At 47.5% G+C, this 27,834-nt stretch overlaps 1 protein-coding gene across 1 annotated transcript in view; it reads right to left on the bottom strand.

Moving 5' to 3' along the window:
* Positions 1–27,834, bottom strand: part of GLP1R (glucagon like peptide 1 receptor) — a 293,472-nt gene that overhangs the window by 90,314 nt on the left and 175,324 nt on the right. Inside the window, exon 9 of the mRNA XM_068233438.1 lies at positions 14,818–14,878. Coding sequence (XP_068089539.1) covers positions 14,818–14,878 — 61 coding nt within the window. The remainder of the gene's footprint in view (positions 1–14,817; positions 14,879–27,834) is intronic.

Here is a 27,834-nt window from a genome sequence, read left to right as displayed (position 1 = left end):
TAGAAGGGGCCCACTTGGATTCTCCTCTTATGCTCCCTTAGAACCTCCAAGAAGCACTGACATCAACATTATATTTACTTCTTACAGTGTGCAATGCTCCTCTTGTCCTGTCTTTATAACTTACCCTCTCCTCACATCCAGGTAAGATAAAGGGAGTCTCGCGCACACTGTGTTATAGCCAGTGGTATATTTGTAGGGTCGCGTGGGTATGGAGGTTGATGATGCCGCCTGTCTTAAACAAGTCTTACCAGCACCACATTATCATTGACCCAGTCCAAGACGTGAAAGAAGTCTGGAGCAATTATTAGCCATTAACCACTTAACGACCAGCCAACGCCGATAGGCGGCGGCTGGTTCCATGTCAGTTCACGGAGGGAGTCTCCGTGAACAGCCTGCGAGCCTCTGATCATGGCTCGCAGGCGAAATGTAAACACGCGGGGAGGAAATCCCCGGTGTTTACGTCACACTGCGCTGCTGTTGCAGCAGCGCCGTAAAGGAGATCGGCGATCCTCAGCCTCTAATTGGCCGGGGATCGCCGGCATCTGATAGGCTGAAGCCTATCAGAGGCAGTACAGGACAGATCGCCGTCCTGTGCCGCTCTTAGTAAGGAGGAGAGGGAGGGAAGGAGAGGAAGGGGGGAATAGCGCTGCGGTGTGGGGCTTTGAGGAGCCTCCGCTCGGCAGTAGACAACAGCGGCGATCAGACCCCCCCAGCAGGACAACCCCCTAGTGGGGATAAAAGGGGGAGAAGTCTGATCGCCCTGCCTAAAACCTGATCAAGAGCCCACGCAGCACAGATCACATAATAATCAGCCGGTCCTTAAGTGGTTAAAGTGCTTGTGCAATTTACAATAAAGACACAATGAAAAGCAAGTGGAGGCTTAACTTATCTTTATCCATCACTGGGTGCAGACAAAGTAGCAGTGGGCGCCAAGGAGTATCTGGACTGATTGACATCATTTAGTGCATGCTACCCTTATCGATTAATCAAAAATCGATTCTTTCAAATCAGCAAATCGATCGATTTGCAATCTATTTCAATCAATTTTGATCGATTTTCTCTATCTGACAGGATGGAAATTCTCGGTCGATCGGCTGCTGGCAGCAGATCGATGGCCCATAGAGTTGCATTGGATCTAATGGTGCAATAATGCATTTAGATCGCTTTTCAAAAGATTTCCAATAGATTTCATTCTGAAATCTATTGGAAATCTGTTCCTAGAGTGTGACACACATCAGATAGATTCCTGAAAGATTTGACTTGACAGGCATCTGACAGAAATCTATCTGATGGTCGAATCTGCTGCAAATCTATAAGTGTATGACACCTTTAAGCTAAATACTCATCACTCGACGGAGGAAGATAAATCTAGTGACGTCCCCCTGGTGACAAGTGTTCCACGATCCATTATCCTGCTGGCGCCGCGTCATGCAGTGTTACTCGACGAGTGTACACATGTCAATCGATCACGGTACTTTGCGTGGAGTCGTAGGGGATCTTCAAGATCCACCATGACGGTTCTTATCACCTCGCTTTGCTAAACATCGTTCGTGTGATCGCCTGTCTGTACTCACTTTGCGAGATTGCAAAAACGCTCGCTCATCGCTCAAAAAAAATCACCAGTCGATGGAAAAATCATCAAGAAAATCAAGTAGTGTGTATGACCTTAAGGAACCTGTACTGAGTAAAATTATTTAAAAAAAACACATGAGGTAACTTCAAATGAACATTACATAGTTACCTTGCCATCAGTTCCTCTCAGAAGCTCACCATTTTCTTCTGACAATGATCCCTTCCAGTTCTGACAACATTTTGTCAGAACTGAAATATATCAATTGCTGTCAGTTACAGCTGAGAGGAGAACTGATGTGTCCATGTTTCCCTATGACTCAAGTGGGCGATATAACAGTTTAACAGTGTGCTGACCAGGAAGCTGTTATGGGGTAATGGCCATTTTCAAAATGGAGGACGGAGAATTCCATTGATCACAGTGGACATACAGGACGTGGGAGAGGAGAAAGAGGTTGAGGAGGGGACTACACAGGAGGTAAGTATGACCTGTGTATGCTTATTTTGACTTTTCATTTTCAGTACAGGTTTTCTTTAAGAAGGGCTCTGACTGCTGCTATTTTACCATTAAAACTATATTGTGAGTCCCCTTTTACTGTGTTTAAGCTGCCACAGTATATCTTACCTCACTCAGAGCAGGGCCGGATTTTCTATAAAGCACTGTAGGCCCGTCCTTACAGGTGCCTTATGGTAAATCTGGTCCTGATTGTCAGAAACACCTGGTCTGCGTATGCTTGTTCAGGATCTATGGCTGAAAGTATTAGAATTCAGAAGATCTGCAGGACAGCCAGGAAACTGCTTTTGTTAAAAAGGAAATAAATATGGCAGCCTCCATATCATGCTCACCTCGCGTTCACTTTAAATGGGATATAGATGCTGTAAGAGTGGCAGATTCCATACATCATAAAGTCTTACTCCTTAGTAGTTTTTTAAGTGCCACCAAGTGGCGTCTTGTCTGTATTCAGAAGTGGTGTGACATCCCCTCCCCCAGCACAGTGTCTACAATACACCATGCATCTACAGAACAAGGTCTCACATTTTCGGATCACAGCGCGTGGCCTGCGGCGAGCTGATTACTAGTCTGTGAAAGGGACTTCGCTGATAAGATGATTTTTTTAGGACTCATCTCCATTCATCTTTATGTAAATGGGAACTGCTGTTTTCAAGTGATTTGGATAAGGGGGAGGTAAATGCTGCCCTCGGCATCACCCCCCGACGATTAATTCATCTCAGCGTCGCCCAGCGGGTGGCTGTGCTAACCAGCCTCCAATATCTGACTTTAATAGGCATGTTCAGTCGTGTATACTCATAACTCTATTTTATAATCTTGGTGAACGTCTCACCCAGGCAAGTAAATTGAGCATTGGAGTTCTGAGGGGGTCCAGTTATAAAGAATCCCCTGCAGAGAGCAGGCTGTAAATTGATGCTCACTGGGATTATATAGGTTTATAATTTCCTTTATTGGAGTTTAAAAACTTTTTCAGATGTCTTCACCATTTAAGATTGGCTGTAGAGTACTGGATGTACTACTCGGTTTCAGTGTTGCTTCCAAATATTCGCCATTTGTCATATTTGCATAGAAATCAATTTTTTTTATTTAACTAAAAACTATTTTTGTGAAATGGTTATTGAAAGCAAACATAAGAAATAATTGGGCACTCTTATAGGGCTCCACCCCCGGGGTGTGCCTCTATACATAAAGAAAACTCCTGATTGGCTGCCTCATTTCCAGCAAAGCCATTGATTACCTGAGGCAGGCAATTTGGGCGCCCGCTAGTTCTGGAAGATTGGGTGCTGTAGGTGCTTATTGAAATATTGGTAATGGTACAGTGCCTGCTATTTATCGGGAGCAGCGGGCACCCACATTACTTCTCAAAGCCAATATTTCCATAGGCATCAATGGAGGACCCTGTGAAATTACGTTTTTGGTTTTTTTGCTGGGGGGTGGGGGGGGGGGGGGGCTGCAGGGCTAGGCTTCAGGAAGGAAGTTTGTGTGTGTTTGTGTGTGTGTGTGGGGCAGTAGGCAGGTAGTGTGTGCCGGGGGGGGGGGGGGTAGGTATTTGGCAGGTAGCGGGTATCTGGGGGGTTGGGTTTAGGCACTAGGTAGGTAGTGTGTGTGGGGGGGAGGGGGGTAGGTTTAGGCATTAGGTAGGTAGTATGTGCAGGGGGGAGGGAGGGGTTAGGTTTAGGCATTAGGTAGGTAGTATGTGCAGGGGGGAGGTTTAGGCATTAGGTAGGTAGTATGTGCAGGGGGGAGGTTTAGGCATTAGGTAGGTAGTATGTGCAGGGGGGTAGGTTTAGGCATTAGGTAGGTAGTGTGTGTGGGGTCGAGGGGTGTAGGTTTAGGCATTAGGTAGGTAGTATGTGCAGGGTGGAGAGGGGGAGGTTTAGGCATTAGGTAGGTAGTATGTGCAGGGGGAAGGGAGGGGTTAGGATTAGGCATTAGGCAGGTTGTGTGTGTGTGTGGGGGGGGGGGGGGGGGGTAGTGTGTAGTTTGTGTGGGGGAGGGGGGTTAGGCATCAGGGGAGGAATGGTTCTGTGTGAGAGTAGGTTTAGCTTTTAATAGTAAAATATCGGTATTAAATACTGATATTTTACTATTGGGATTACTGGATGCCCAAATTTCCATGCATTTTTTTTATATACCCCTGACTATCAGCTGCTCCAAACCTCCTCCCTCCCCTGCAGTCACTCTTTAAAGAGACTCTGTAACAAACTTTTCATCCTTATTTCTTCTATCCTATAAGTTCCTATACCTGTTCTAATGTGCTCTGTCTAACTGCAGCCTTCCCTGCTTGCACAGTGGCTGTATTATCTCTGTTGTATGATCTAATCTTCTCTCCTCTGTCGGCTCTGTCGGGCTGAGGCAATCAAGCTGGAATGTGCTGTGCTGCTTGTGATTGGCTAGAAGCTATACACACCCTCTCCAGGCCCCCTGCACACTCTGTATGACTCACACACTGAGCTACTCTCAATGTATCACTTGCTATGTCTTTTGTTTGTAAACACTGCATAAAAATGGCAATTACAAGCCAGGATTGCAGCAGGGAGTGGCAGAAACAGCACAGAGGGGCCCAGGAGAACATAATGAATAGAATGGTATGCTTTTTATTGTAAGAATTTTAGAGTACAGATTCTCTTTAAACCATGTATATATTGGAAATTATGGGTTTTTACATAAAACTTTAGGGTCTTTAGGAATGCCGTGTTCACCGTGAATCTTTTCTGCTCCTCCTTAGTAAGTTTGACTGGGTCTCATTGCAGAAACAAATCAGATCTTTTTTGTCCATTCTGGAAGAATTCACTGAGTGGTTTTCACGTGAATATTGTACATTAGTTGGAATGATTTTCCAGGCTTATTTGCTCCAAACATCAATATCACTGTTTCACTGAATATGTAATATTCCGGAAAGGGGCTTCAACAATGAGTTTAAAAGGTGAAAATGTTACTAAAGCCAAAACCAAAAATCAGTTTAACTTACCTAGGGCTTCTTGTAGTGTTGGGCGAACAGTGTTCGCCACTGTTCGGGTTCTGCAGAACATCACCCTGTTCGGGTGATGTTCGAGTTCGGCCGAACACCTCACGGTGCTCGGCCAAACCGTTCGGCCACATGGCCGAACTAAGAGCGCATGGCCGAACGTTCCCCGAACGTTCGGCTAGCGCTGTGATTGGCCGAACGGGTCACGTGGTTCGGGCCCAAACGCGCTCTGATTGGCCGAACGGTCACGTGGTTCGGGTAAATAAATACCCGTACTACGTCATATCTCCGCCATTTGTCTGTGGGTTTAGCTTTGGGTAGGCAGGCAGGGTAGTTCGCTCTCCAGCCACGCTAGCCAGGGTCCCCCCCAGTCATTGTGTGTCGCTGCTGGGAACAGTAGTACACCTCTCGCTCAGCCACACTATATATAGCATTGTTTACTGCCACTGTGTACCTCGCTCAGCCACGCTATATATATAGCATTGTGTTTTCTGACACTCTGTGTACACGGCTTAGCCTGACTAATATAGCATTGTGTGTACTGCCACTGTGCACCTCGCTCAGCCACGCTATATATAGCATTGTGTGTACTGCCACTGTGCACCTCGCTCAGCCACGCTATATATAGCATTGTGTGTACTGCCACTGTGCACCTCGCTCAGCCACGCTATATATAGCATTGTGTGTACTGCCACTGTGCACCTCGCTCAGCCACGCTATATATATAGCATTGTGTTTTCTGACACTCTGTGTACACGGCTTAGCCTGACTAATATAGCATTGTGTGTACTGCCACTGTGCACCTCGCTCAGCCACGCTATATATAGCATTGTGTGTACTGCCACTGTGCACCTCGCTCAGCCACGCTATATATAGCATTGTGTGTACTGCCACTGTGCACCTCGCTCAGCCACGCTATATATAGCATTGTGTGTACTGCCACTGTGCACCTCGCTCAGCAACGCTATATATATAGCATTGTGTTTTCTGACACTCTGTGTACACGGCTTAGCCTGACTAATATAGCATTGTGTGTACTGCCACTGTGCACCTCGCTCAGCCACGCTATATATAGCATTGTGTGTACTGCCACTGTGCACCTCGCTCAGCCACGCTATATATAGCATTGTGTGTACTGCCACTGTGCACCTCGCTCAGCCACGCTATATATAGCATTGTGTGTACTGCCACTGTGCACCTCGCTCAGCCACGCTATATATATAGCATTGTGTTTTCTGACACTCTGTGTACACGGCTTAGCCTGACTAATATAGCATTGTGTGTACTGCCACTGTGCACCTCGCTCAGCCACGCTATATATAGCATTGTGTGTACTGCCACTGTGCACCTCGCTCAGCCACGCTATATATAGCATTGTGTGTACTGCCACTGTGCACCTCGCTCAGCCACGCTATATATAGCATTGTGTGTACTGCCACTGTGCACCTCGCTCAGCCACGCTATATATAGCATTGTGTGTACTGCCACTGTGCACCTCGCTCAGCCACGCTATATATATAGCATTGTGTTTTCTGACACTCTGTGTACACGGCTTAGCCTGACTAATATAGCATTGTGTGTACTGCCACTGTGCACCTCGCTCAGCCACGCTATATATAGCATTGTGTGTACTGCCACTGTGCACCTCGCTCAGCCACGCTATATATAGCATTGTGTGTACTGCCACTGTGCACCTCGCTCAGCCACGCTATATATAGCATTGTGTGTACTGCCACTGTGCACCTCGCTCAGCAACGCTATATATATAGCATTGTGTTTTCTGACACTCTGTGTACACGGCTTAGCCTGACTAATATAGCATTGTGTGTACTGCCACTGTGCACCTCGCTCAGCCACGCTATATATAGCATTGTGTGTACTGCCACTGTGCACCTCGCTCAGCCACGCTATATATAGCATTGTGTGTACTGCCACTGTGCACCTCGCTCAGCCACGCTATATATATAGCATTGTGTTTTCTGACACTCTGTGTACACGGCTTAGCCTGACTAATATAGCATTGTGTGTACTGCCACTGTGCACCTCGCTCAGCCACGCTATATATAGCATTGTGTGTACTGCCACTGTGCACCTCGCTCAGCCACGCTATATATAGCATTGTGTGTACTGCCACTGTGCACCTCGCTCAGCCACGCTATATATAGCATTGTGTGTACTGCCACTGTGCACCTCGCTCAGCCACGCTATATATATAGCATTGTGTTTTCTGACACTCTGTGTACACGGCTTAGCCAGACTATATAGCATTGTGTGTACTGCCACTCTGTGTACACCGCTCAGCCAGACTATATAGCATTGTGTTTACTTCCACTCTGTGTCTGCTGGGCCTGGGAACAGTAGTACACCGCTCACCCGCCACTGTATAGCATTGTGCTCTGTGTCGCTGCTGGGAATAGTGGTACTGTATAGCATTTCTGTGCTGCCACTGTACTGCTGCCAGTCAGCGTGTACTGTAAGGATAAGTGAAATGAGGAAGAAATCCGGTGAAAGAGGAAGGGGCAAGGGAAGAGGTGTTTCCCCTGACGGTTCACGTACAGGCCACAGGGGAGCACCCAAGAAAACCCACTCAATACCGCCCATGTTGTCCAGGACAACAACCCTCACAAATCCAAAAGAACAGGACCAGATAATTACTTGGATGACCTCTCAAGCGTCCAGCAGTGGGTTAAGCAGCACCAGCACATCACGCACGAGGTCCGAGTCCTCAGCCAGTTACAAGGAGCCAGTGGGCACAAAGCTGACACAACCGGCAGCGACACCACGCACACAACTGCCAGATAACCAGTCCTATGAATTACCTCAGGACACAATGGGGTATTCGCAGGAGCTATTCCCAGCCCAACAAACTTCCACCTATGAAAGGTCAATGGAGGAACAGCCAGAAATGTTGTGCCCGGATTCACAACCATTAACTGTGGGAAATGCACCGCGCACTGAAATACAAGGCGAGTCCGAGGAGGACTCGGAAACCCAAATCCCAGAGCAAGTTGGGCAGGAGGGGTTGCAATTGCAGGAGGTCGGCCGACAAGATCTGGAAGACGACGTTGGAGTGAGCTGCGCAGAGGTTGTTCTGGGGAGCTCTACTCCACGGCGGCGGCCCCCCACAATGACATATGACGAGTTTGAGGAGATGGAAGAGGAGGGTATGGACAATGTGGACAGAGACCCAGATTTTATTTGTGAACGAGAACATCGCCGTCGTAGCAGCAGCACAGATGAGTCTGTTGAAGAACCCACTGCTGCACGAGTTCGCCTTGTGCCACAAGGTAGGCGGCGCGCAATTTCAGGCACCACAAGCGTGGAAGTTAGAGTGAGAGGCAAAAGAGGAGGAAACAGAAATCGCCAGCAAGGAGGCAGGTGCTCCAAAGTCTGGGCTTTCTTTGAAGACTGCACTGAGGATGTTACCATGGCGATTTGCAAGGTGTGCAAGACTCGCCTGAGCAGGGGGAAAAGTATTAACAACCTCTCCACCACCAGCATGAGCCGCCACATGCTATCCAAACATCCCACTCTGTGGGCAAACGCGGCAGGACAGGGTACCAGCAACACTGCCTCCCTTGGGTTCACCAGACTCACCACCAGACCCGCCTCAGCAGCAGCAGTAGCCCAGCCATTGCGTGGTTCACAACATTCACAAACATCAGACGACGCTGACACTGTCACTTTCCGGAGTAGTGCTCTTGAGGTCTCCCAGTGTTCATCAAACACAACAACCAACAGCCCTTCCGTGTGCAGCGCTACGGTTCAGTTGTCTGTGTCGGAGATGTTTGAGCGCAAGAGGAAATTGCCAGCAAATGACCCCCGGGCCGTGGCAGTAACAGCCAGCATAGCCAAGCTTCTGGCCTGCGAAATGCTGCCATATCGAGTGGTAGAGACAAACAGCTTCAAGGGCATGATGTCAGTGGCCATCCCACGTTACGTGGTTCCCAGCCGCTACCACTTTGCGCGCTCTGCAGTGCCTGAGTTGCATGAGCACGTGGTCAGCAAAATAACCCGAAGCTTGAAGAATGCCGTTGCCTGCAAGGTTCACCTCACCACTGACACCTGGACGAGTACGTTCGGCCAGGGTCGATACATCTCCCTTACCGCGCACTGGGTGAACCTTGTGGAGCCTGGCAGCGATTCCTCACCTGCTACGGCGCGGGTGTTGCCCACGCCGCAAACAGCTGCACCGCCGTCCCTCCCACTGGATAACAACAGCAGCACCTACCTCTCTGACTCCTTCTCCTCCAACGCATCTCAAAGCTGTACCTCTTTCGGAAACGCTAACCCAGCAGCAGTAGGATCGTGGAAGCAGTGCAGCACAGCTGTTGGCATGCGTCAGCAAGCGTTGCTGAAGCTGATCTGCCTTGGGGATAAGCAGCACACAGGGGAGGAAATTTGGAGGGGAATAAAGGAACAGACGGATTTGTGGCTGGCACCGCTGGACCTGAAACCGGGCATGGTTGTGTGTGATAATGGGAGTAATCTCATTCGCGCTTTAAGGTTGGCTAAGCTGACACACATCCCTTGCCTGGCGCACGTGATGAACCTAGTAGTTCAGCGGTTCCTGAGGACATACCCAGGCGTGGCCGATCTTCTGTTGAAGGTGCGTCGAGTGGCCAAACATTGTAGAAATTCCAGTACTGCTTCGGGGGCACTCGCCAAGATGCAGGAGCGCTTCAATCTCCCCCACCATCGCTTGCTGTGTGATGTCCCTACGCGCTGGAATTCTACGCTGCACATGCTAGCACGCTTTTGTGAGCAGAAGAGTGCAGTGGTCCAGTACATGACGGCGCAGTACCGAGGCGCATCCGGACAGCTGCCAAGCTTCTGTGGATCCGATTGGGCCAACATGTTGGACCTCTGCCAAGTCCTCCAAAATTTTGAGCAATCCACGTTGCTTGTGAGCAGTGACAACTCTTCAGTCAGCATTACCATACCACTGCTGTGTTTACTGAAGAGGTCGATGTTAAAAATCAAGGAAACAGCTGTCATGATGCAACTGGGGGAATCTGAAGGAGAAAACGATCAGCGTGATGGTACCAACATCAGGCCATCCGCCTCAGGGAACGCTGGCCCCAGCAGCTATGACGAAGAAGAGGAGGAGGAACAGCTGGAGTTGGAGCAGGAATTTCATGCCACCACTGACGAGGGCCAGAGCGGTGCACGTTGGACTTCCACAATTCAACGCGAATGGTCAGCAGAAGCAGACCAGGAGGAAGGTGACGACTATGATGCATCACAACAACTATCACAACGCTCACAAGAGGATGATGAGGATTCTGGTAGGACTCTGGCACACATGGCTCAATTCATGCTAGACTGCATTGAACGTGACCCACGCATTGTGCGCATTCTGGACAACACCAATTACTGGGTTTATACCCTTCTGGATCCACGGTACAAACACAATGTTCCAAAACTGCTTGAAGAAAGAGTCAGACAGGTCAAAATGGAAGAATACCAGCAGGCCCTTGTGGAGACTTTAGAGAGGAGATTGACATCCTCCCCCTCCTCTAGCCAGTTGTACGCAGACAGACTGACTTCCGCAAACCCAGGACGACCAGGAGGGCAGCAAACAACGCAAGCCGCAGCTAGTACCCAAAAGGGAACGGTATCGGCAGTGTCCTTGGAGTGGGAAAATTTTCTGACACCCATGCAGCAGCAGCCCACTGAACAGCAAGCGTGCAGATCCACCTCCAACACCGATCGCCTGGAGAAGATGGTCAAGGACTACATGTCAGATGACGTAGCTGTGTCGAACAATCCATCTGCACCCTTCAACTATTGGGTATCGAAGCTAGACACCTGGCACGAACTGGCAATGTACGCAATAGAGGTGCTGGCTTGCCCGGCAGCCAGCGTTATGTCGGAACGCTGTTTCAGTGCTGCCGGAGGCATCGTCACAGATCGGCGTATCCGCCTCTCTACAGAAAATGCAGACCGTCTGACTCAAATTAAAATGAATCAATCCTGGATTGGAAATGACTACGCAACACTCCAGGACCCCAACCAAGTAACATGACCAATGAACATCTGGGATGGTGTAGCGTTTCCGGTCCCTGTTTATTGAACCACTTATCTTTATTACATTTATGACTGCATGGCGGTACAAAGCATGCTATCCGCACGCTTCTTGCCCTCATGCAAGGCCTGGGTTGTTGTGTCTCACAAAGCGTGGCCTTCTCCTCCTGCGCCTCCTCCTGTTCCATCACGTCTGCTGCTGCTGGGTTAGCGTTGCCGCGTGGTCCCTGTTTATTGAACCACTTATCTTTATTACATTTATGACTGCATGGCGGTACAAAGCATGCTATCCGCACGCTTCTTGCCCTCATGCAAGGCCTGGGTTGTTGTGTCTCACAAAGCGTGGCCTTCTCCTCCTGCGCCTCCTCCTGTTCCATCACGTCTGCTGCTGCTGGGTTAGCGTTGCCGCGTGGTCCCTGTTTATTGAACCACTTATCTTTATTACATTTATGACTGCATGGCGGTACAAAGCATGCTATCCGCACGCTTCTTGCCCTCATGCAAGGCCTGGGTTGTTGTGTCTCACAAAGCGTGGCCTTCTCCTCCTGCGCCTGCTCCTGTTCCATCACGTCTGCTGCTGCTGGGTTAGCGTTGCCGCGTGGTCCCTGTTTATTGAACCACTTATCTTTATTACATTTATGACTGCATGGCGGTACAAAGCATGCTATCCGCACGCTTCTTGCCCTCATGCAAGGCCTGGGTTGTTGTGTCTCACAAAGCGTGGCCTTCTCCTCCTGCGCCTCCTCCTGTTCCATCACGTCTGCTGCTGCTGGGTTAGCGTTGCCGCGTGGTCCCTGTTTATTGAACCACTTATCTTTATTACATTTATGACTGCATGGCGGTACAAAGCATGCTATCCGCACGCTTCTTGCCCTCATGCAAGGCCTGGGTTGTTGTGTCTCACAAAGCGTGGCCTTCTCCTCCTGCGCCTCCTCCTGTTCCATCACGTCTGCTGCTGCTGGGTTAGCGTTGCCGCGTGGTCCCTGTTTATTGAACCACTTATCTTTATTACATTTATGACTGCATGGCGGTACAAAGCATGCTATCCGCACGCTTCTTGCCCTCATGCAAGGCCTGGGTTGTTGTGTCTCACAAAGCGTGGCCTTCTCCTCCTGCGCCTCCTCCTGTTCCATCACGTCTGCTGCTGCTGGGTTAGCGTTGCCGCGTGGTCCCTGTTTATTGAACCACTTATCTTTATTACATTTATGACTGCATGGCGGTACAAAGCATGCTATCCGCACGCTTCTTGCCCTCATGCAAGGCCTGGGTTGTTGTGTCTCACAAAGCGTGGCCTTCTCCTCCTGCGCCTCCTCCTGTTCCATCACGTGTGCTGCTGCTGGGTTAGCGTTACCGGTCCCTTTTCCTGGAACCTCTTATATGTATTACATTTATGACTGCATGCCGACAAAAAACATGTTACCTGTGCAAAGAAAACAGACATTTCCCGCATTTAAAAGACAGTTTTTCCTTTGAAACTTTAAAATCGATTTTCTCAAAAACTATAAGCTCTTTTTGCTAATTTTTTTTTCCTCTTGTACCCACTCCCAAGGTGCACATACCCTGTAAATTTGGGGTATGTAGCATGTAAGGAGGCTTTACAAACCACAAAAGTTCGGGTCCCCATTGACTTCCATTATGTTCGGAGTTCGGGTCGAACACCCGAACATCGCGGCCATGTTCGGCCTGTTCGGCCCGAACCCGAACATCTAGATGTTCGCCCAACACTAGCTTCTTGCAGCCCCTGGAGTCATCCTGTGCCATCCTTCCGACTCCTTCCGTTAAGCACCAGTGACATCACGAGCAGTCGAAGGCTGCTGCGCATGCACGGCCCCAAGCAGCGCACACCATGACCATGCCCCTGCTGCTTGGAGCGCTCTGAGCATGTGCAGTAGCGATTTCCATGTACTGTGTATGTGCAGAACGCCCCAGTGAGGAGGTACATGGCCAGCCAGCTTTGCAGGTGTAGGCACTGCTGGCCGGAGGGTCTCGGAAGGATGGTGCGGGCACAGGATGACTCCAGGAGGCCACAATAAGCTCCAGGTAAGTTAAACTGATTTTTTATTTTGGCTTTAGATTTCCTTGAACCATGATGTGGACGATAAAGGCAGCGGATGAGTGGAGAAGTTGAGAGAATGGGATATGTCCACCTGGATTTTGGCCTCAGGCTGCACCAGTTAGAGGAGGAATCCTGCTCACACTGACTCTTATTGGCTGCTTCGATGAGGACACTCTGCCATGAATAGGGTAGATGCACAAGGAGGGAGTTTGACAGCACAGCCACCATGAACATAAACAGAGCAGAGATTTAAGGCCCAAGTCTATAAAAGAATATTTTCCAACTACTGTGCAACACTAATAAACAGAGCTTGTATAATCAATGCAGAAGCTGTTGGATTGCCTGAGGTCATGTAAAACTTTTATAATTGGTTAGTAGCTGCCTCACCAACGACTTCCTGTAACACAGACTTACAGAGCTACACTATAGGATCTGCTTAGAAAACTCGGTCTGTGCCTGCCCACTTAAAGTATAACCTGCTGAAGAGTACAAAACCAAATGGTAGCACTTTCAATCGAACAGAATTTGAACACACTGCTTATTAACCACTTCACCACTGAGGGGTTTTACCCCCTGACCACCAGAGCAATTTTCACCTTTCAGCGCTCCTTCCATTCATTCGTCTATAACTTTATTATTACTTATCCCAATGAAATGAACTATATCTTGTTTTTTTTGCCACCAATTAGGCTTTCTTTAGGTGGGACATTATGCCAAGAATTATTTTATTCTAAATGTGTTTTAATGGGGAAATAGGAAAAAATGTGGGAAAAAATTATTATTTTTCAGTTTTCGGCCATTATAGTTTTTAAATAAAGCATGCTACTGTAAATAAAACCCATGAAATGTATTAACCCATTTGTCCCGGTTATAAAACCATTTAAATTATGTCCCTATCACAATGTTTGGCGACAATATTTTATTTGGAAATAAAGGTGCATTTTTTTCAGTTTTGCATCCATCCCTAATTACAAGCCCGCAGTTTATAAAGTAACAGTGTTATACCCTCTTGACATAAATATTTAAAAAGTTCAGTCCCTAAGGTAACTATTTATGTTTTTTTTTTATTGTATTTTTTTTTTTTTAATTACAAAAAAAAAAAAAAATTGGGGAGTGTGGGAGGTAATGAGTTAATTTATTGTGTAAATGTAATGTTTGTATATGTAAAATGCTTTTAGGGTGTAGTTTACTATTTGGCCACAAGATGGCCACAGAGTGTTTGTTTACATGCGACCTGTAAGCGTCCGGAAGGACGCTTACAGGAAGCAGTAGGAGGCTGGGAGACGCACAATGATCTCGTTGTTTCTGAAAGAAGCAGCAGATCATTGCGGGGGCTAGATCAACTAACGGGAATGGATTTTCCCGTTCATTGATCTCCGGGCGAGCGGGCGGCGGCGTGCACAAGCGGCGGGTGCACGCGCACGAGCGGCGGGAGCGCGGACAGCGGCGGTAGCGCGGAAGGTACGGATTTCTCCGTCCCTGGTTTTTTAGGAGGGAAAAAAGGGGCGGAGAAATTCATACCGCTGGGGGTAAAGTGGTTAAGCTATTAGATGCAGTATTTTGATATTTTTTTGGAGTTGGGCATTGAGAGTGAGAGTGGCTAAATGCACAAGACATGATGAACACACAGCAATACAATAGCAGCCAGTAAAGTACAACGTAAGAAAAATAGTGTCTGTAACAAACCCATCGTCTTCATAGAGATACTTCACTACACCCCAGGGGAGGACAAACAGCATCGGGACACCTGAGAGGGAAGAGGCAGAAGAGACAGTCACTGGAAGATCAGAGGAGAGGGTAGGAGAAGATAAGAGGGGAGGGGAGGAGGAGATGGGAGGAGCTGCAGAGAGGAGAGGAGGATAGGGGAGAGGAGATGAGGAGTGGAGAAAGAAAGAAATGAGGGTGGAGGGTGAAGGAGAGGGATGGAGCGAAAAGGTTATAAGAAGAGAAAAGAAGAGGGAGCAGGGAAGGATAAGGAAAGTGTTGAGAAGGAAGGAGAGGGGGAAAAGTGGATGGACAAGAAGATAGAGGAGAGGTGAATAGGAGAGGCAAAGGACCTGAATGATAGGAGAGGTAAAGGAGGGGATATGAACAGAGGAGAAGTGAGAAAAGAGATAAGAAGGGGAAAGAAGAAGTAGGGAGGAACAGAAGAATGCAAAAAAGAGAGAAGGGAAAGACAAGGAAAGCAGAAACATGGTGGAGAGGAGAGGTTACTGAAGGGCAATGGAGAAGAGAGGGAGGGGTAGAGAGGAGAGGAGAGAAAAGGACTGCATCAGGGAGAAAAAATGAGAGGGAATGACAATACAGTGACTAGAAAAGAGAATATGACAATTTAGAGAAGAGGAAATAAGTGAGAGGAGGACAATGAAAAAAATAGAGTAGGACATTGGAGAGGAGAGGATAGGGAAGGGGAAAGCAAAGGGGAGAATAGGGGGGGGGGGGGGGGGGCATTAGAGAGAATGAGGAAGGACATTGGGGAGGAGAGGATAGGGAAGGGGAAAGCAAAGGGGAGAATAGGGGGGGGGGGGCATTAGAGAGAATGAGGAAGGACATTAGAGAGGAGAGGATAGGGAAGGGGAAAGCAAAGGGGGGAAAGCAAAGGGGAGAAAGGGGGGGGGGGAGGGACATTAGAGAGGATGAGGAAGGACATTAGAGAGGAGAGGATAGGTTAGAACATTAGAGAGGATGGGGAGGACAATGGAGAGGAGAGGATAAGGATGGTCAGAGAGGAGAACTGATGAGAATGCCAAGAAGAGGAGGGACCGGAAGAAGAAGAATGGAGAAGATAGGATAAGTTATTGGACAAGAAGAGTGAGAGAGAGGAGAGTGGAGACTGATGATGTGTGAGGAGGGGAGACAAAGGGGAGCCAATTAAAAATTTAAAAAAGAATAAAGTAGAGAAAACCACTGTTAAAAAGATGCCGAAGGTACGGGTTGGACTCGGTTCACGCATCTGTTATGTCTGCTGTTGATGGATCTGGCAGCAGACTCCTATCAGACAAGCTGATTATCTATGAGCCAGTCTGTTCCATCGAGTCAGTTGCGAGGAAATTCCAATTGCACTCATTTTTCTGGACAGTAAATGGCATCTCCCAGTGGCATAACTAAGGAGCTTGGAGCCCCAGTGAGAGGTTGATAAGGAGCCCCAAGAACTCTTTTGATAGGAAGTCGACTCTAAAACTTACCAAAGACAGCTGCAGAGAAAGTTGTACTCAGAGTAAGAAAATAGTTTGTTAAGGATTACTACTATTCAAAGCACATATACCATAAATGCATTTATTACCAGCATAGCACCAATGTAAAGCTAATAGGATGGATGAAGGAGGGCCTTTAGTGGGCCTCTCTGGTCCAGAGGCCTTGATGCAGTCACAACCTCTGCACCCCCTATTGCTACACCACTGGCATCAACATTCATTTGATGAACGCATCTGCTCCAGAGCGGTGCAGAGATACTGCGGTGGAGCCGTACAGTGTATCAATTCATTTTGATCGAGTAGTTGTCCTTCGTTGTGTGAAGCCGGCGTCAGAGAGAAGGCATCATCTGAAAGATCAAAGAGGGCTTGACTGACACTGGGGAACGAGGAACAGGGTGAGTGAGACAGAGGAGAGGACAACATGAACAAGGGCTGCGGATACAGGAAGTCACTAGAGCTAATTTACTGAAGACGATGTACACCGACACAGCGGTATAACTTCAAATCATGGCCCCCCCCCCAGCAAAACTTGGGGCCCCTTAACATCCACTACCCTTCCTTTGCCTCTTGTTGGTGACCCTCACCGTCTGGGGGCCCATCTTGCAAGGGTCATAAACCAAGTGTGGCCATCAGGATCTTCACACCCATAACAAGTATAGCCACAAAAACACCTGATCTAGAGTATCAGAGAAAGGGAAGGTTAGTAGTTGCCTCCCCACCCTGCAGTCCCAGGGGCTGTCCCTCTCCCTCCCTCCAGTTACGCCCCTGTACCGACAAGCAGACAAAGTATACAGAGTTCACTTGCAACATCCAGCTGTGCAAAGTGAATTCTGTATTTGTAATCTTCACACCCATAACAAGTGGAGCCACAAAAACACCTGATCTGAAGGATGGACCCCTTTATCAGAGGATGTAAAGTAGTAGTAGGGGACCCCTTACAGCCCCCCCCCCCCCCCGCAAAGTTATACTTACCACACATTCTGTTAAAGAGAAACCATAACCAAGAATTGAACTTCATCCCAATCAGTAGCTGATACCCCTTTTCCCATGAGAAATATTTTCCTTTTCTCAAACGGATCATCAGGGGGGTCTCTATGGATAATATTGTGGTGAAACCCCTCCCACAGTATGATGTCATGGCCATGGTTCTAACAGCTTCCTGTATGTGAACTTCACTGCATTGTGGGAAATAGCTGTTTACAGCTGTTTCCAACTGCCAAAAAAGCAAGCAGCATCTCCTTCCACTGACATCACCTGCCAGCAGTAAAAATGTCACCATGTGACAAATGTCAGAATGTAAATCAGGGAGAGGAAAGTTTTTACAATGGGTAAACATTGACTAAATCATTTATATATAATTATTGTAAAATGAAGCGCTTTTTTATTTCATTATTTTCACCGGAGTTCCTCTTTAAGTTCCTGACCCAGATTGGTGTACTGTTTGCTTCCAGGATAATATTGGGCTCAGCGCACTGCCAATCAGCCACTTCGCGAGGTGATTTACAAGCCTGCGGTTCCTGTCGCAGCACAAAAGGTGACTGATACAGCGACTTGCTTCAGAGCAATCCTTATCAGTAAGTTGTCCCCGAATGGCAGCATAAATCTCTCCTCCAGAATCAGCCCCTCTCTGCAGGCCGCTCCGGCACTCACAGTTTGCTGAAGGAGCTCTGATGATACTTAAACACCAGATCATTCATTGCTTCTATTCATCCACCAAAACTGCTACATCATCATAACCTGAATAAAGACACCCGGAAAGCAATGCTGAGAGTCTTCTTTCCTAAATATCACCGCCGCTAAACAATGTGGCTGATTCACCGAACTTATCCGCCATTCGCCTTATCTGCATAAAACCATTTAAGCCCCCAGTCAGCAATAATGTATAAGGAAGTAAGATAGGAAAAAAGTTTAACCAAAAGTTAAAAGGTACCTATAACCTTTCTTAAAAAAAGATCAGAAGCGACTATTCACCTTGCTACAAGGGACTGTGCATTGACCTGAGGAAGCGGGCTAGCATCTGTGAAATGTGTTGTATATTTTGTGTTTTGAATAAATACTTTTCCAGTACTACTGGTGTTTTGTCATGAGGAAAAGCAAGAGATTACCTCTCATTCACATACTACACTGTATTGTCAGACAAAAGGGGAAGAGAGCTCTGGCCAAAAAGCCTTACAGTCTAAAGGCTTAAAGGACTTCCGAGGCCAAAATCCGGGCCCAAAACATAAAAAAAGTTAGCTACCTTCATGGCTTTGTAAGGCACGGAGGACGCCGTCCGCGCCCTCCGTGCCGTTCCGCCTGGTCCCCTCTGGTGAATAGCCCCCCGAAAGGCTGCGACCCCACGGTCTGGGTCGGCATCTTCTGCCCCTATAAAGATGGCCGCCGGAGCTGGCCACGGCTGCGCAGTCCGCATAGCCGCTACTGCGGCTGCGCAGCTCTAGGGCCAACCCTCCGATCCACGCTGCCTGTTACGTGATCGGGGGGTTGGCCCTAGAGCTGCGCAGCCGCAGTAGAGGCTATGCGGACTGCGCAGCCGTGGCCAGCTCCGGCGGCCATCTTTATAGGGGCAGAAGATGCCGACCCGGACCGTGGGGTCGCAGCCTTTCGGGGGGCTATTCACCAGAGGGGACCAGGCGGAACGGCACGGAGGGCGCGGACGGCGTCCTCCGTGCCTTACAAAGCCATGAAGGTAGCTAACTTTTTTTATGTTTTGGGCCCGGATTTTGGCCTCGGAAGTCCTTTAAGGGATAGGGCAGTAGGTAAAGGGAAGCTGTGTGTGAGATGGAAGAAATGGTGGTTAGTGGCCAAAGTGTCCCAGGTAGGAGAGAATTCTTGCCTGAAGAGGTGAGTTTTCAGATTGCGTCTTAAAAGGGATAGGTGTGGGTGAGTGGCAAATGTATTGAGGAAGGGTGTTCCAGAGGAGGGGAGAGGATCAGGAGAAGTCTTGTAGGCGGGAGTGAGAAGAGGTTAGCAGAGAGGAAGACAGGACAATATTGTTAGTAGAATGGAGATTGCATGCAGGATGGTATCTGGAAATAAGTTGATTTAGATGAGAAGGAGCTAGGTTGTAGAGAGCTTTGTAGGCACGATTTGGGGGATAGGGTTGGGGGAGAGGTGGATGAGTCATGCAGCAGAGTTCATGACGGACTGTAGCAGAACTAAAGGGTTAATGGGGAGGCCACAGAGCAGAGAGATGCAAATAGTCTTGTCGTGAAATAATCAGGGCATGCACCAGAAGTTTGGTAGTGTCCTGTGTTAGTAACGGGTAGATGCGGGAGATGTTTTTTAGGTGGAGGTAACAAGTATTACACCTAGGCAGCGAGTCTGTGGGACAGGCGTTATTGAAGTGTTATCAACAGAAATAATGTATTCAAGCAGGGGCATTGTATTGTGAGGTGGGAAGATTACCATTTCAGTCTTGTCCATATTGAGATTTAGAAAACCGGAGGACATGAAGGAGGCGATTGCATTGAGACAGTTGGGGACACTAGCTGTTAAAGTATCCAGGCATATTTGGGAATCTTCAGTGTATAGGTGATAATGGAACTGATGCACTGATCAAAACCATAAGTGTAGATAGAGAAAAGGAGTGGTCCGAGGACTGAGCCTTGGGGAACCCCAACAGTGAGGGGTCGTGGAGAAAAGGTGGTGCTGGAGTGACTCTGCTGTTCCTATCTGTGAGATAGGAAGAAAGCAAGACCCTGAATGCCCATGGATGAGATGATTGGAGAAGGAGACGGTGGTCCACCGGGTCAAAAGCAGAAGAGAGGATGAGAATAGAGTAGAGGCCTTCAGATTTAGCAGTTGCTATAAGTTTATATATATTTTTACACTTGGGCGCCTCCATCCTTACGGGTATCCAGATAAACAGTTAATCTCCCCCTGGCTTATACGGTGGTTGCAGCAGGGATCTGCAACCCATTTTTGTGAGGAAAGCTATGTACAGTATACTTACAACTTTCTATTTATTATCGATACTACAACATTGGGCTCCTGGTCTTTCTGTTTACCTAGGTACAAGGTCACTACAAATATTACCGAAACCCTCCTATAACTTTTTTTAATAAAAGTCAGATACTTACGGTATGTAAGAATGGGGAAGTTTCTGGATGGTCTCCCTATACCTCTCCAGTGCTTTGCTGGGACCCTCTAAACTATCTCTATTAAAGTCAAAGATTGTTTGCACTGCGCAGGTGAATAGTATGGCCCGTACCTGCACAGTAGCATGGAGCCATTTGTGCAGTTTTTTTCCCTGTGCATGAGCAGATCCATGATACTGAGCAGGTGGGAAACTCTATTATCCGGCTGTACTTGTACATGGACTGCCACAGATAAGAAGGGTCCTGGATGGCAGTGGAGGGGGTCACAGAGGTTCGAGGAGGCCTCTGGATCATCCAGAGACTTCCCCCTTTTGCTGTTATCCAGAACTTTTTTTCTGCTTGGAATCAGAATCAGATTTACCTTTTTTTTTTACCAAGTATGCCAACTGGCGTACCCGGGAATTGTTTGTGGTTCACAAGGCAATGGCACTTAAACATATGACAAACATAGCATTGTCAGACCAAGGGGATTACATTCATACAAGCATGAGAACATAAATTAGGGCATAAGGGACAAGCATTAAGAACTCTAAAGCAACTGGAGTTGGCGTAGGGCTGCACAAGAGTGTAATGGAAGTTCAGAGTGTGCGGCTGGGAATAGTGTTGACCAAGGGCCTAAAGTGCAGCAGTAGGGCAGATCTGGCTGGAAAGACTCAAGGTCAGCAGGAGGACTGCTTGAGGGGAGAAGGTGCTCCTGCGCCTGGTGGTTCTGGAGGGGATGGTTCTTTAACAGTGGCCCAATGGGAGGAGCTCAAAGTAGTGGTTGCATGGGTGGGAGGGACTGTGAAAAATCCTGGAGGGTTTGTTGTCATTCTAGTGGTATGGAGGAAATCTAGCTGTGGTAGGGGAACACCAATGATCTTTTCTGCTGCGTTAATCACTCTTACGCGTTTGTACTTGTCACTAGCGGTTCTCCTGCATACCAGACAGTGATGGGCAATGAGCAGAGTATGAATGCAATGGTAGTGGTGTAAAATCTGGTCAGAAAATGACAGTACATGAAGGAGAGTAGAGGAGGACAGGGGCACAAACGGACACAGGAGGACATAAACGGAGGACACGAGAGCACCAATGGGAGCAGAGGAGAGCACCAAGGAGACAGAGGAGGACACAAGGGAGACAAAAGAGGTACAAGGGAAGCATAATAATTGGGGGGAGAACATCCACAAGATGCCCCTGCACTATGGATGCATGGTTGCAACATGTTTACTATATCGTTTTCCCAGATTTTTGTCCTCTAAACCTAGGTGCGTCTTATGGTCAGGAATGTCTTATAGTCTGAAAAATACGGTAATCATTTTGAATGATTTTTAGTAAAGTTCGATTGATCAAACATATCACAGACAGTACAGATTTCTGGCAGGTACAATCATGGTGATATAAAACAATTACAAATAAAGAATACAACAAATATAACATATGGGCTCTCGGCTTACCAAACTGCCAGGTGGTAAATTTAAGGTCTATTTCCACTGCTGTGCTCTGTGATACAATGATCGCAAAATGTTAGGTACACTTTGAACTAATAGAAAGCGATGTTTCCATTAATGCACAGCGTTTGTGATGCAATTTATGTCTGATCGCAATCATCATGCCTACTGCATTTTTGTGCAATTGCCTTCCTATACAAAGTATAAGTAAATCATACAGCAGTCGTGCCGATATGTGATTTTTTTCCATGATTTCCATGATTTAAAATCATTTTACATCCCTCTTTTTTCTCAACCGAAATGTCGCCTGTCCATCCATACGATTGTTTTCTTCCTTTTAGGAATAAATAGGTTTTGAGGTCTCTCTAACACATCAAGCTAGAGAGTGGTGGCAGCCTATTACTTGATTTCCAGCACAAAATCGATAACTTTATTTTACCGACAAACTATTAAATCATAAACATAAATCACATAAACCAATTTTAGGTGGATTTGCCTCCAGAAGTCTCTAGTAGATGAGACCCGACGGATGTTTGTCACATTGGTATGTTGGTGTATACCATTGTCTGTATTATTATGTACCTCATGTTAGTTTCTTACTATGTACAGCGCTACAGGATATGCTGGCTCTTTATCATTTGATAATAAGAATAATAATCTTTTCTGTACAGAAAAATGTGTGAAATGCAAACAAATCGCAGCGCTATCACGTTTCCCAGTGTAAGACAGCCCTCCATCTGTGCCCACAGAAATAACATTTGCACAAGCGACATTTAGGATCGCCACATTAAATCCTATTGTGCGTAATTATACCATCAGTAACATGTATTTACACCTAGTGATTATTACACGTTTTAGTAAAAGCCAGTTACCTTTGTAAACTAGAGGATTGCAAATTACCAGAGCTAAATGAGTCTGTTAATGTGGCATTATGTGATGAGAAACAAGTCACCGAACCACTGCTGTAATTATGCTCTTAAAAGGAACCAGAGGCCCCAGGAAAAAGATACTATACATACCTGGGGCTTCCTCCAGCCCCATACGCACGGATCGCTCTAACGCCGCCATCCTTTTCTTCCTGGATCCGCCGGTACTGGGTCCCGTCATGGCCGCCAGTCGGCCGGCAGACGCGGCCAATAGTCCGCATCACACGGCGCTTCCTCTATACAAGTACGCATGAGGTTGCCTACTGCGCAGCCGCATGCGTACGGGTATGAAGGGAGCCGCTGTGATGCGGACAATTGGCCGCGTCTGCCGGAAAGATGGGACCCGGTGCCGCCGATCCAGGAAGCGGAGGATGGCGGCGTGGGAGCGATCCAGGCTTATGGGGCTGGAAGAAGCCCCAGGTATGTATAAAAGCTTTTTCTTTTTTTTCTGTACGTTCCTCTCTGGTTCCCTTTTAAAAAAATTAGGGTTGGGACGAATCCACAATTTTTTCGAATCCGAATCTGAAAAGGTTCTCGAATATCTCGAACCTTTCGAATCCCGAATCTAACGAATCCTGCACATAAGAATTGTGCGATCCGTGGTATAGTTGCCCACAGTATAGGTACCCAGGCATAGGTAGCGAGGTAAAGGTGCCTTCAGTATAGCTAGCTAGGTATGGGTGCCTTCAATATTGGTAGCTTTCAGTATAGGTAGCAAGGTATAGGGGCCTGCAGTATAGGTAGCAAGGTACATGGGCCTTCAGTATAGGTAGCAGGGTATATGGGCCTTCAGTATAGGTAGCAGGGTATATGGGCCTTCAGTATAGGTAGCAGGGTATATGGGCCTTCAGTATAGGTAGTAGGGTATACGGGCCTTCAGTATAGATAGCAGGGTATATGGGCCTTCAGTATTGGTAGGTAGCAGGGTATAGAGACCTTCAGTATCGGTAGCAAGGTACATGTGCCTTCAGTATCGGTAGCAAGGTATAGGGGCCTTCAGTGTAGGCAGCACAGTACATGTGCTTTCAGTATTGGTAGGTAACTAGGTATAGGGGCCTTCAGTATAGGTAGCAGGGTATATGTGCCTTCAGTATAGGTAGCATGGTATATGTGCCTTCAGTATAGGTAGGTAGCTAGGTATATGGGCCTTCAGTATAGGTAGTAAGGTACATGTGCCTTCAGTATAGGTAGGTAGGTAGGTAGGTAAAGGGACCTTCAGTATAGGTAGCAGGGTATAGGGCCTTAAGTATAGGTAGGTGGTAGGTATAGGGGCCTTTAGGTAGGTAGGTAGGTAGATAGGTAAAGGGACCTTCAGTATAGGTAGCAGGGTATAGGGCCTTACTTATAGGTAGGTATGTAGGTAGGTATAGGGGCCTTTAGGTAGGTAGGTAAAGGAACCTTAAGTATAGGTAGCAGGGTATAGGGCCTTAAGTATAGGTAGGTATGTAGGTAGGCAGGTATAGGTGCCTTTAGGTAGGTAGGTACGTATAGGGGGCCTGTAGGTAGGTGGGTAGGTAGGTAGGTATTGAGGCCTGTAGGTAGGTATAGTGGCCTGTAGGAAGGTAGGTAGGTAGGTATAGGGGCCTTTAGGTAGGTATAGGGGCCTTTAGGTAGGTATAGGGGGCCTTTAGGTAGGTGGGTATAGCGGCCTGTAGGTAGGTAGGTATAGCGGCCTGTAGGTAGGTAGGTAAGGATAATTGCTTGTAGGTAGGTAGGTATAGTGTCCGGTAGGTAGGTATAGGTGCCTTTAGCGAGGTAGGTACGTATAGGGGGCTTGTAGGTAGGTGGGTAGGTAGGTATTGAGGCCTGTAGGTAGGTATAGTGGCCTGTAGGTAGGTAGGTAGGTAGGTATGTATAGGGGCCTTTAGGTAGGTAGGTAGGTATAGGGGCCTTTAGGTAGGTATAGGGGCCTTTAGGTAGGTAGGTAGGTAGGTAGGTATAGGGGGCCTTTAGGTATGTATAGGGGGCCTTTAGGTAGGTATAGGGGCCTGTAGGTAGGTAGGTATAGCGGCCTGTAGGTAGGTAGGTATAGCGGCCTGTAGGTAGGTAGGTGAGGATAGTGTCCGGTAGGTAGAACCCCCCCCCCCCCCCCCCCGTGCCTCCTCCGCTTACCGCCAACCCCCCCACGGTCCCCTCCGCTCACCCCTGCATAAGAATCTACTCACCTTTCCCGTGGAGTGCAGAGCGGCATACCTCTTCGTTACTTCCCTGTTCCCTCTAGTGGCCGGACCGGCTCTTACTGATGACGTCATTGTAAGAGCCGGTTACTAGGGGGAACCAGAAAGTCAGCGAGAGGTCTGCAGCTCTGCGCTCCGCTATGGATAGGTGAGTTGTTACAGTATGCAGGCGGGCGGAGGAGGCGCGGGGGGGTCGGAGGAGGACAAGTGCGAGCGATGCAGCGTCGGGATTCGGCGGATTCGTGTAGTGGAAAATGGCGTCGGGATTCGAATCCACGAATCTCGAATATTTCCTAATATTCGAGGGATGCGTGGATTCGCAGGATTCGTCGTCCCACCCCTAAAAAAAAATTAAAGGTCTGCATATTATAATCTTAAAAATCTCTCAACGTCTAGAAAACGCAGCCTGAGCACTGTACAAATGAGTCTATTTATAACTAAGGGAAAACTTCTTACAAATTAGTCTATTACCATACATAGGTCTATATGCAATTAACTTTTTCTCCTGAGTTATCTCCTGGGTGATATTTTTAAACTTGTCATTAAAATCGCCTTTTAAAGAGACACTGAAGCAAAAAAAAGTACTAGAACATTAGAAGCAAAGAAAATATTCTCATATTTTTTTTCAGTTATATAGGTTCTTTAACATTGCATCATTCTCTAATATTTGCAGTTTACACACTACTCAGCATTCCAAATGATTTGACAGAGCAGGCCAGTGAACTTTTGAACTGTCCTCTGCAGGAAAAAAAACAATACAGTGACAGACACTTGAGATAATAAGCTTCAGAAGACAGAGCTCTCTGTGACTTTGAAAGTCGTAGAGCTCAGTGACTCTTTTGCATAGATAACAATTGGAGTTTCTTAACTCTTCCTGTACTGGAAACAACATTAGACTCATGTCTCTGCTCCTAATGTTTTATATCTTAGTTGTACTACACATACAAATCATTATATCATAAATTTTGTTTTTTCGCTTCAGTGTCTTTTTAACCTCTTGAGGACTGCAGTGTTAAATCCCCCTTTAGGCCTTTTTTTGCTGAGATGGCCACTGCAGCTTTAATGGCCCGTACTCACGGGCGATAAAAGTGGCCTGTCGCCAGCACACGTGAGCGTGTGGGCGACAGGCCGGCGACAGCTCCTCGCCAGGTCCCTCCGCGTACACACGCGGAAGAGGGACCAGCGGCGCGACGGAAGCTGTCGCCGACGTTCCTCCTCCCCCCGCCGGAAGCTCGCTGGAAGCTCTGCGTACCTCAATGGAGGTTGCTGTCGCTAGTCCGCGTACTCACGGGGACTAGCGACAGCTGTGGCGGAGTTGCGGCGGCGACTGTCGCCAGGCGATTGAACATTTCAATCGCCTGGCGACTTCAGCGACGGGCGACAGTTCGGGGTGCGTGCCCGTTTCGGGCGACAGTTCGGGGTGCGCGCGGCCCATACTCACGGGCGACCTGTCGCCTCAACACGCGCGCCCCGCGTGTTGCGGCGATAATTGTCCCTCGTGAGTATGGGCCATAAGGCCAAACTGCAGGGCCGCACAACACAGCACACAAGTGATCTTCCCCCCCTCCCTTTTCTCCCCACCAACAGAGCTCTCTGTTGGTGGAGTCTGATCTCCCCCCCCCCCCCCATCCCCCATATTTATTTTTTTTTATATAAATATTATTGTTCGTGATTTTTATTAAAAAATCACTGTTTGTTTAAATAAGTTCCTTCCCTCCCCACAGCCAGCCAATTACGGCGATCGGCTGTCATAGGCTTCTGCCTATGAGAACCGATCACTCTCTTGTCCCCCAGGGGGGCTGTCCCCAGTACAGCCGTGTGACACGGCTGTCCCCAGTACAGCGCTGCAGCTGATCGCAGTGCTGTACATAGAAATAGACGGCGATAGCCGCTCGGAGACTGAAGGCGGGGTGGAGCTCCGACCCCCAAGCAGGAGATGCACGCGCAGCCTGCGGGCAATCTCCTGCAAAACAGAGCCCCAGGACTCTACGCCAATTGGCATTAGGCGGTCCTTGGGCTGCCGCCGCACCATGCCCATCAGCGTGACGCGATCGGCAAAAGATTAAGCCACCAGAAAGCGAGAAAATACTAACAATTGGTTTGATAGTTTCACCTACTCTTTGGTATTTTTTAGATGAAGAATGCTGGAAACTTATTTTAAATCAAAGAAGAAAAATGATCTCCTAGGAGAAAACTCAGAAGAAAAAGTGAATTGAATATGCCGCATAGGCCCATATGCAATTAACTTTTTTCTCCTGAAATCTCCTATAAGATAATTTTATAATCTCTGTCAAAATAACTTTTAAGCATTTTACAATTGAAAAAGTACATAAAAGTTGGTGAAAAATGTACTATCAAAATTATTTTAAGTATTTTTTTGCTTGCTGGTGATTTAAAAGGTATTCTATGACAAGGGGCCATTTGCAATTCACTTTTTCACCAGAGTTTTCTCCCAGATGATATTATCTCTTCTAAATAAAATGCCTTTCAAACCTCCAGAAAGCAAAGAAAAACTCAAAATAATTTTGACAGTACTTTTTCACCTGATTTTTGGTACTTTTTTCCATCGCAAAGTACTAAAAAGCTATTTTAAATAGAAGATGAAAAATTATCTCCTAGGAGAAAACTCAGGAGAAAAACTGAATTGCATATGGGCTCTGAGTTTAGTTTGCCCATATGCAATTAACTTTATCACCCAAGTTTTCTCCTAGGAGATCATTTTTCATCTTCTATTTAAAATAACTTTCCAGCATTTTTCAGCTGAAAATGTACCAAAAAGTAAGTGAAAAGATGTGAATAGTTTTGAGTATTTTCTTGCTTTCTGGCGGTCTAAAGGACAACTGAAGTGAGAATAGGGAGGCTGCCATATTTATTTCCTT

This window comes from Hyperolius riggenbachi, chromosome 4 (genome assembly GCF_040937935.1).
Source record: "Hyperolius riggenbachi isolate aHypRig1 chromosome 4, aHypRig1.pri, whole genome shotgun sequence".
Lineage (NCBI taxonomy): Eukaryota > Metazoa > Chordata > Amphibia > Anura > Hyperoliidae > Hyperolius > Hyperolius riggenbachi.
Note: the sequence above shows the minus strand (reverse complement) of the source record. Positions and strands in the feature narration are given on the sequence as shown.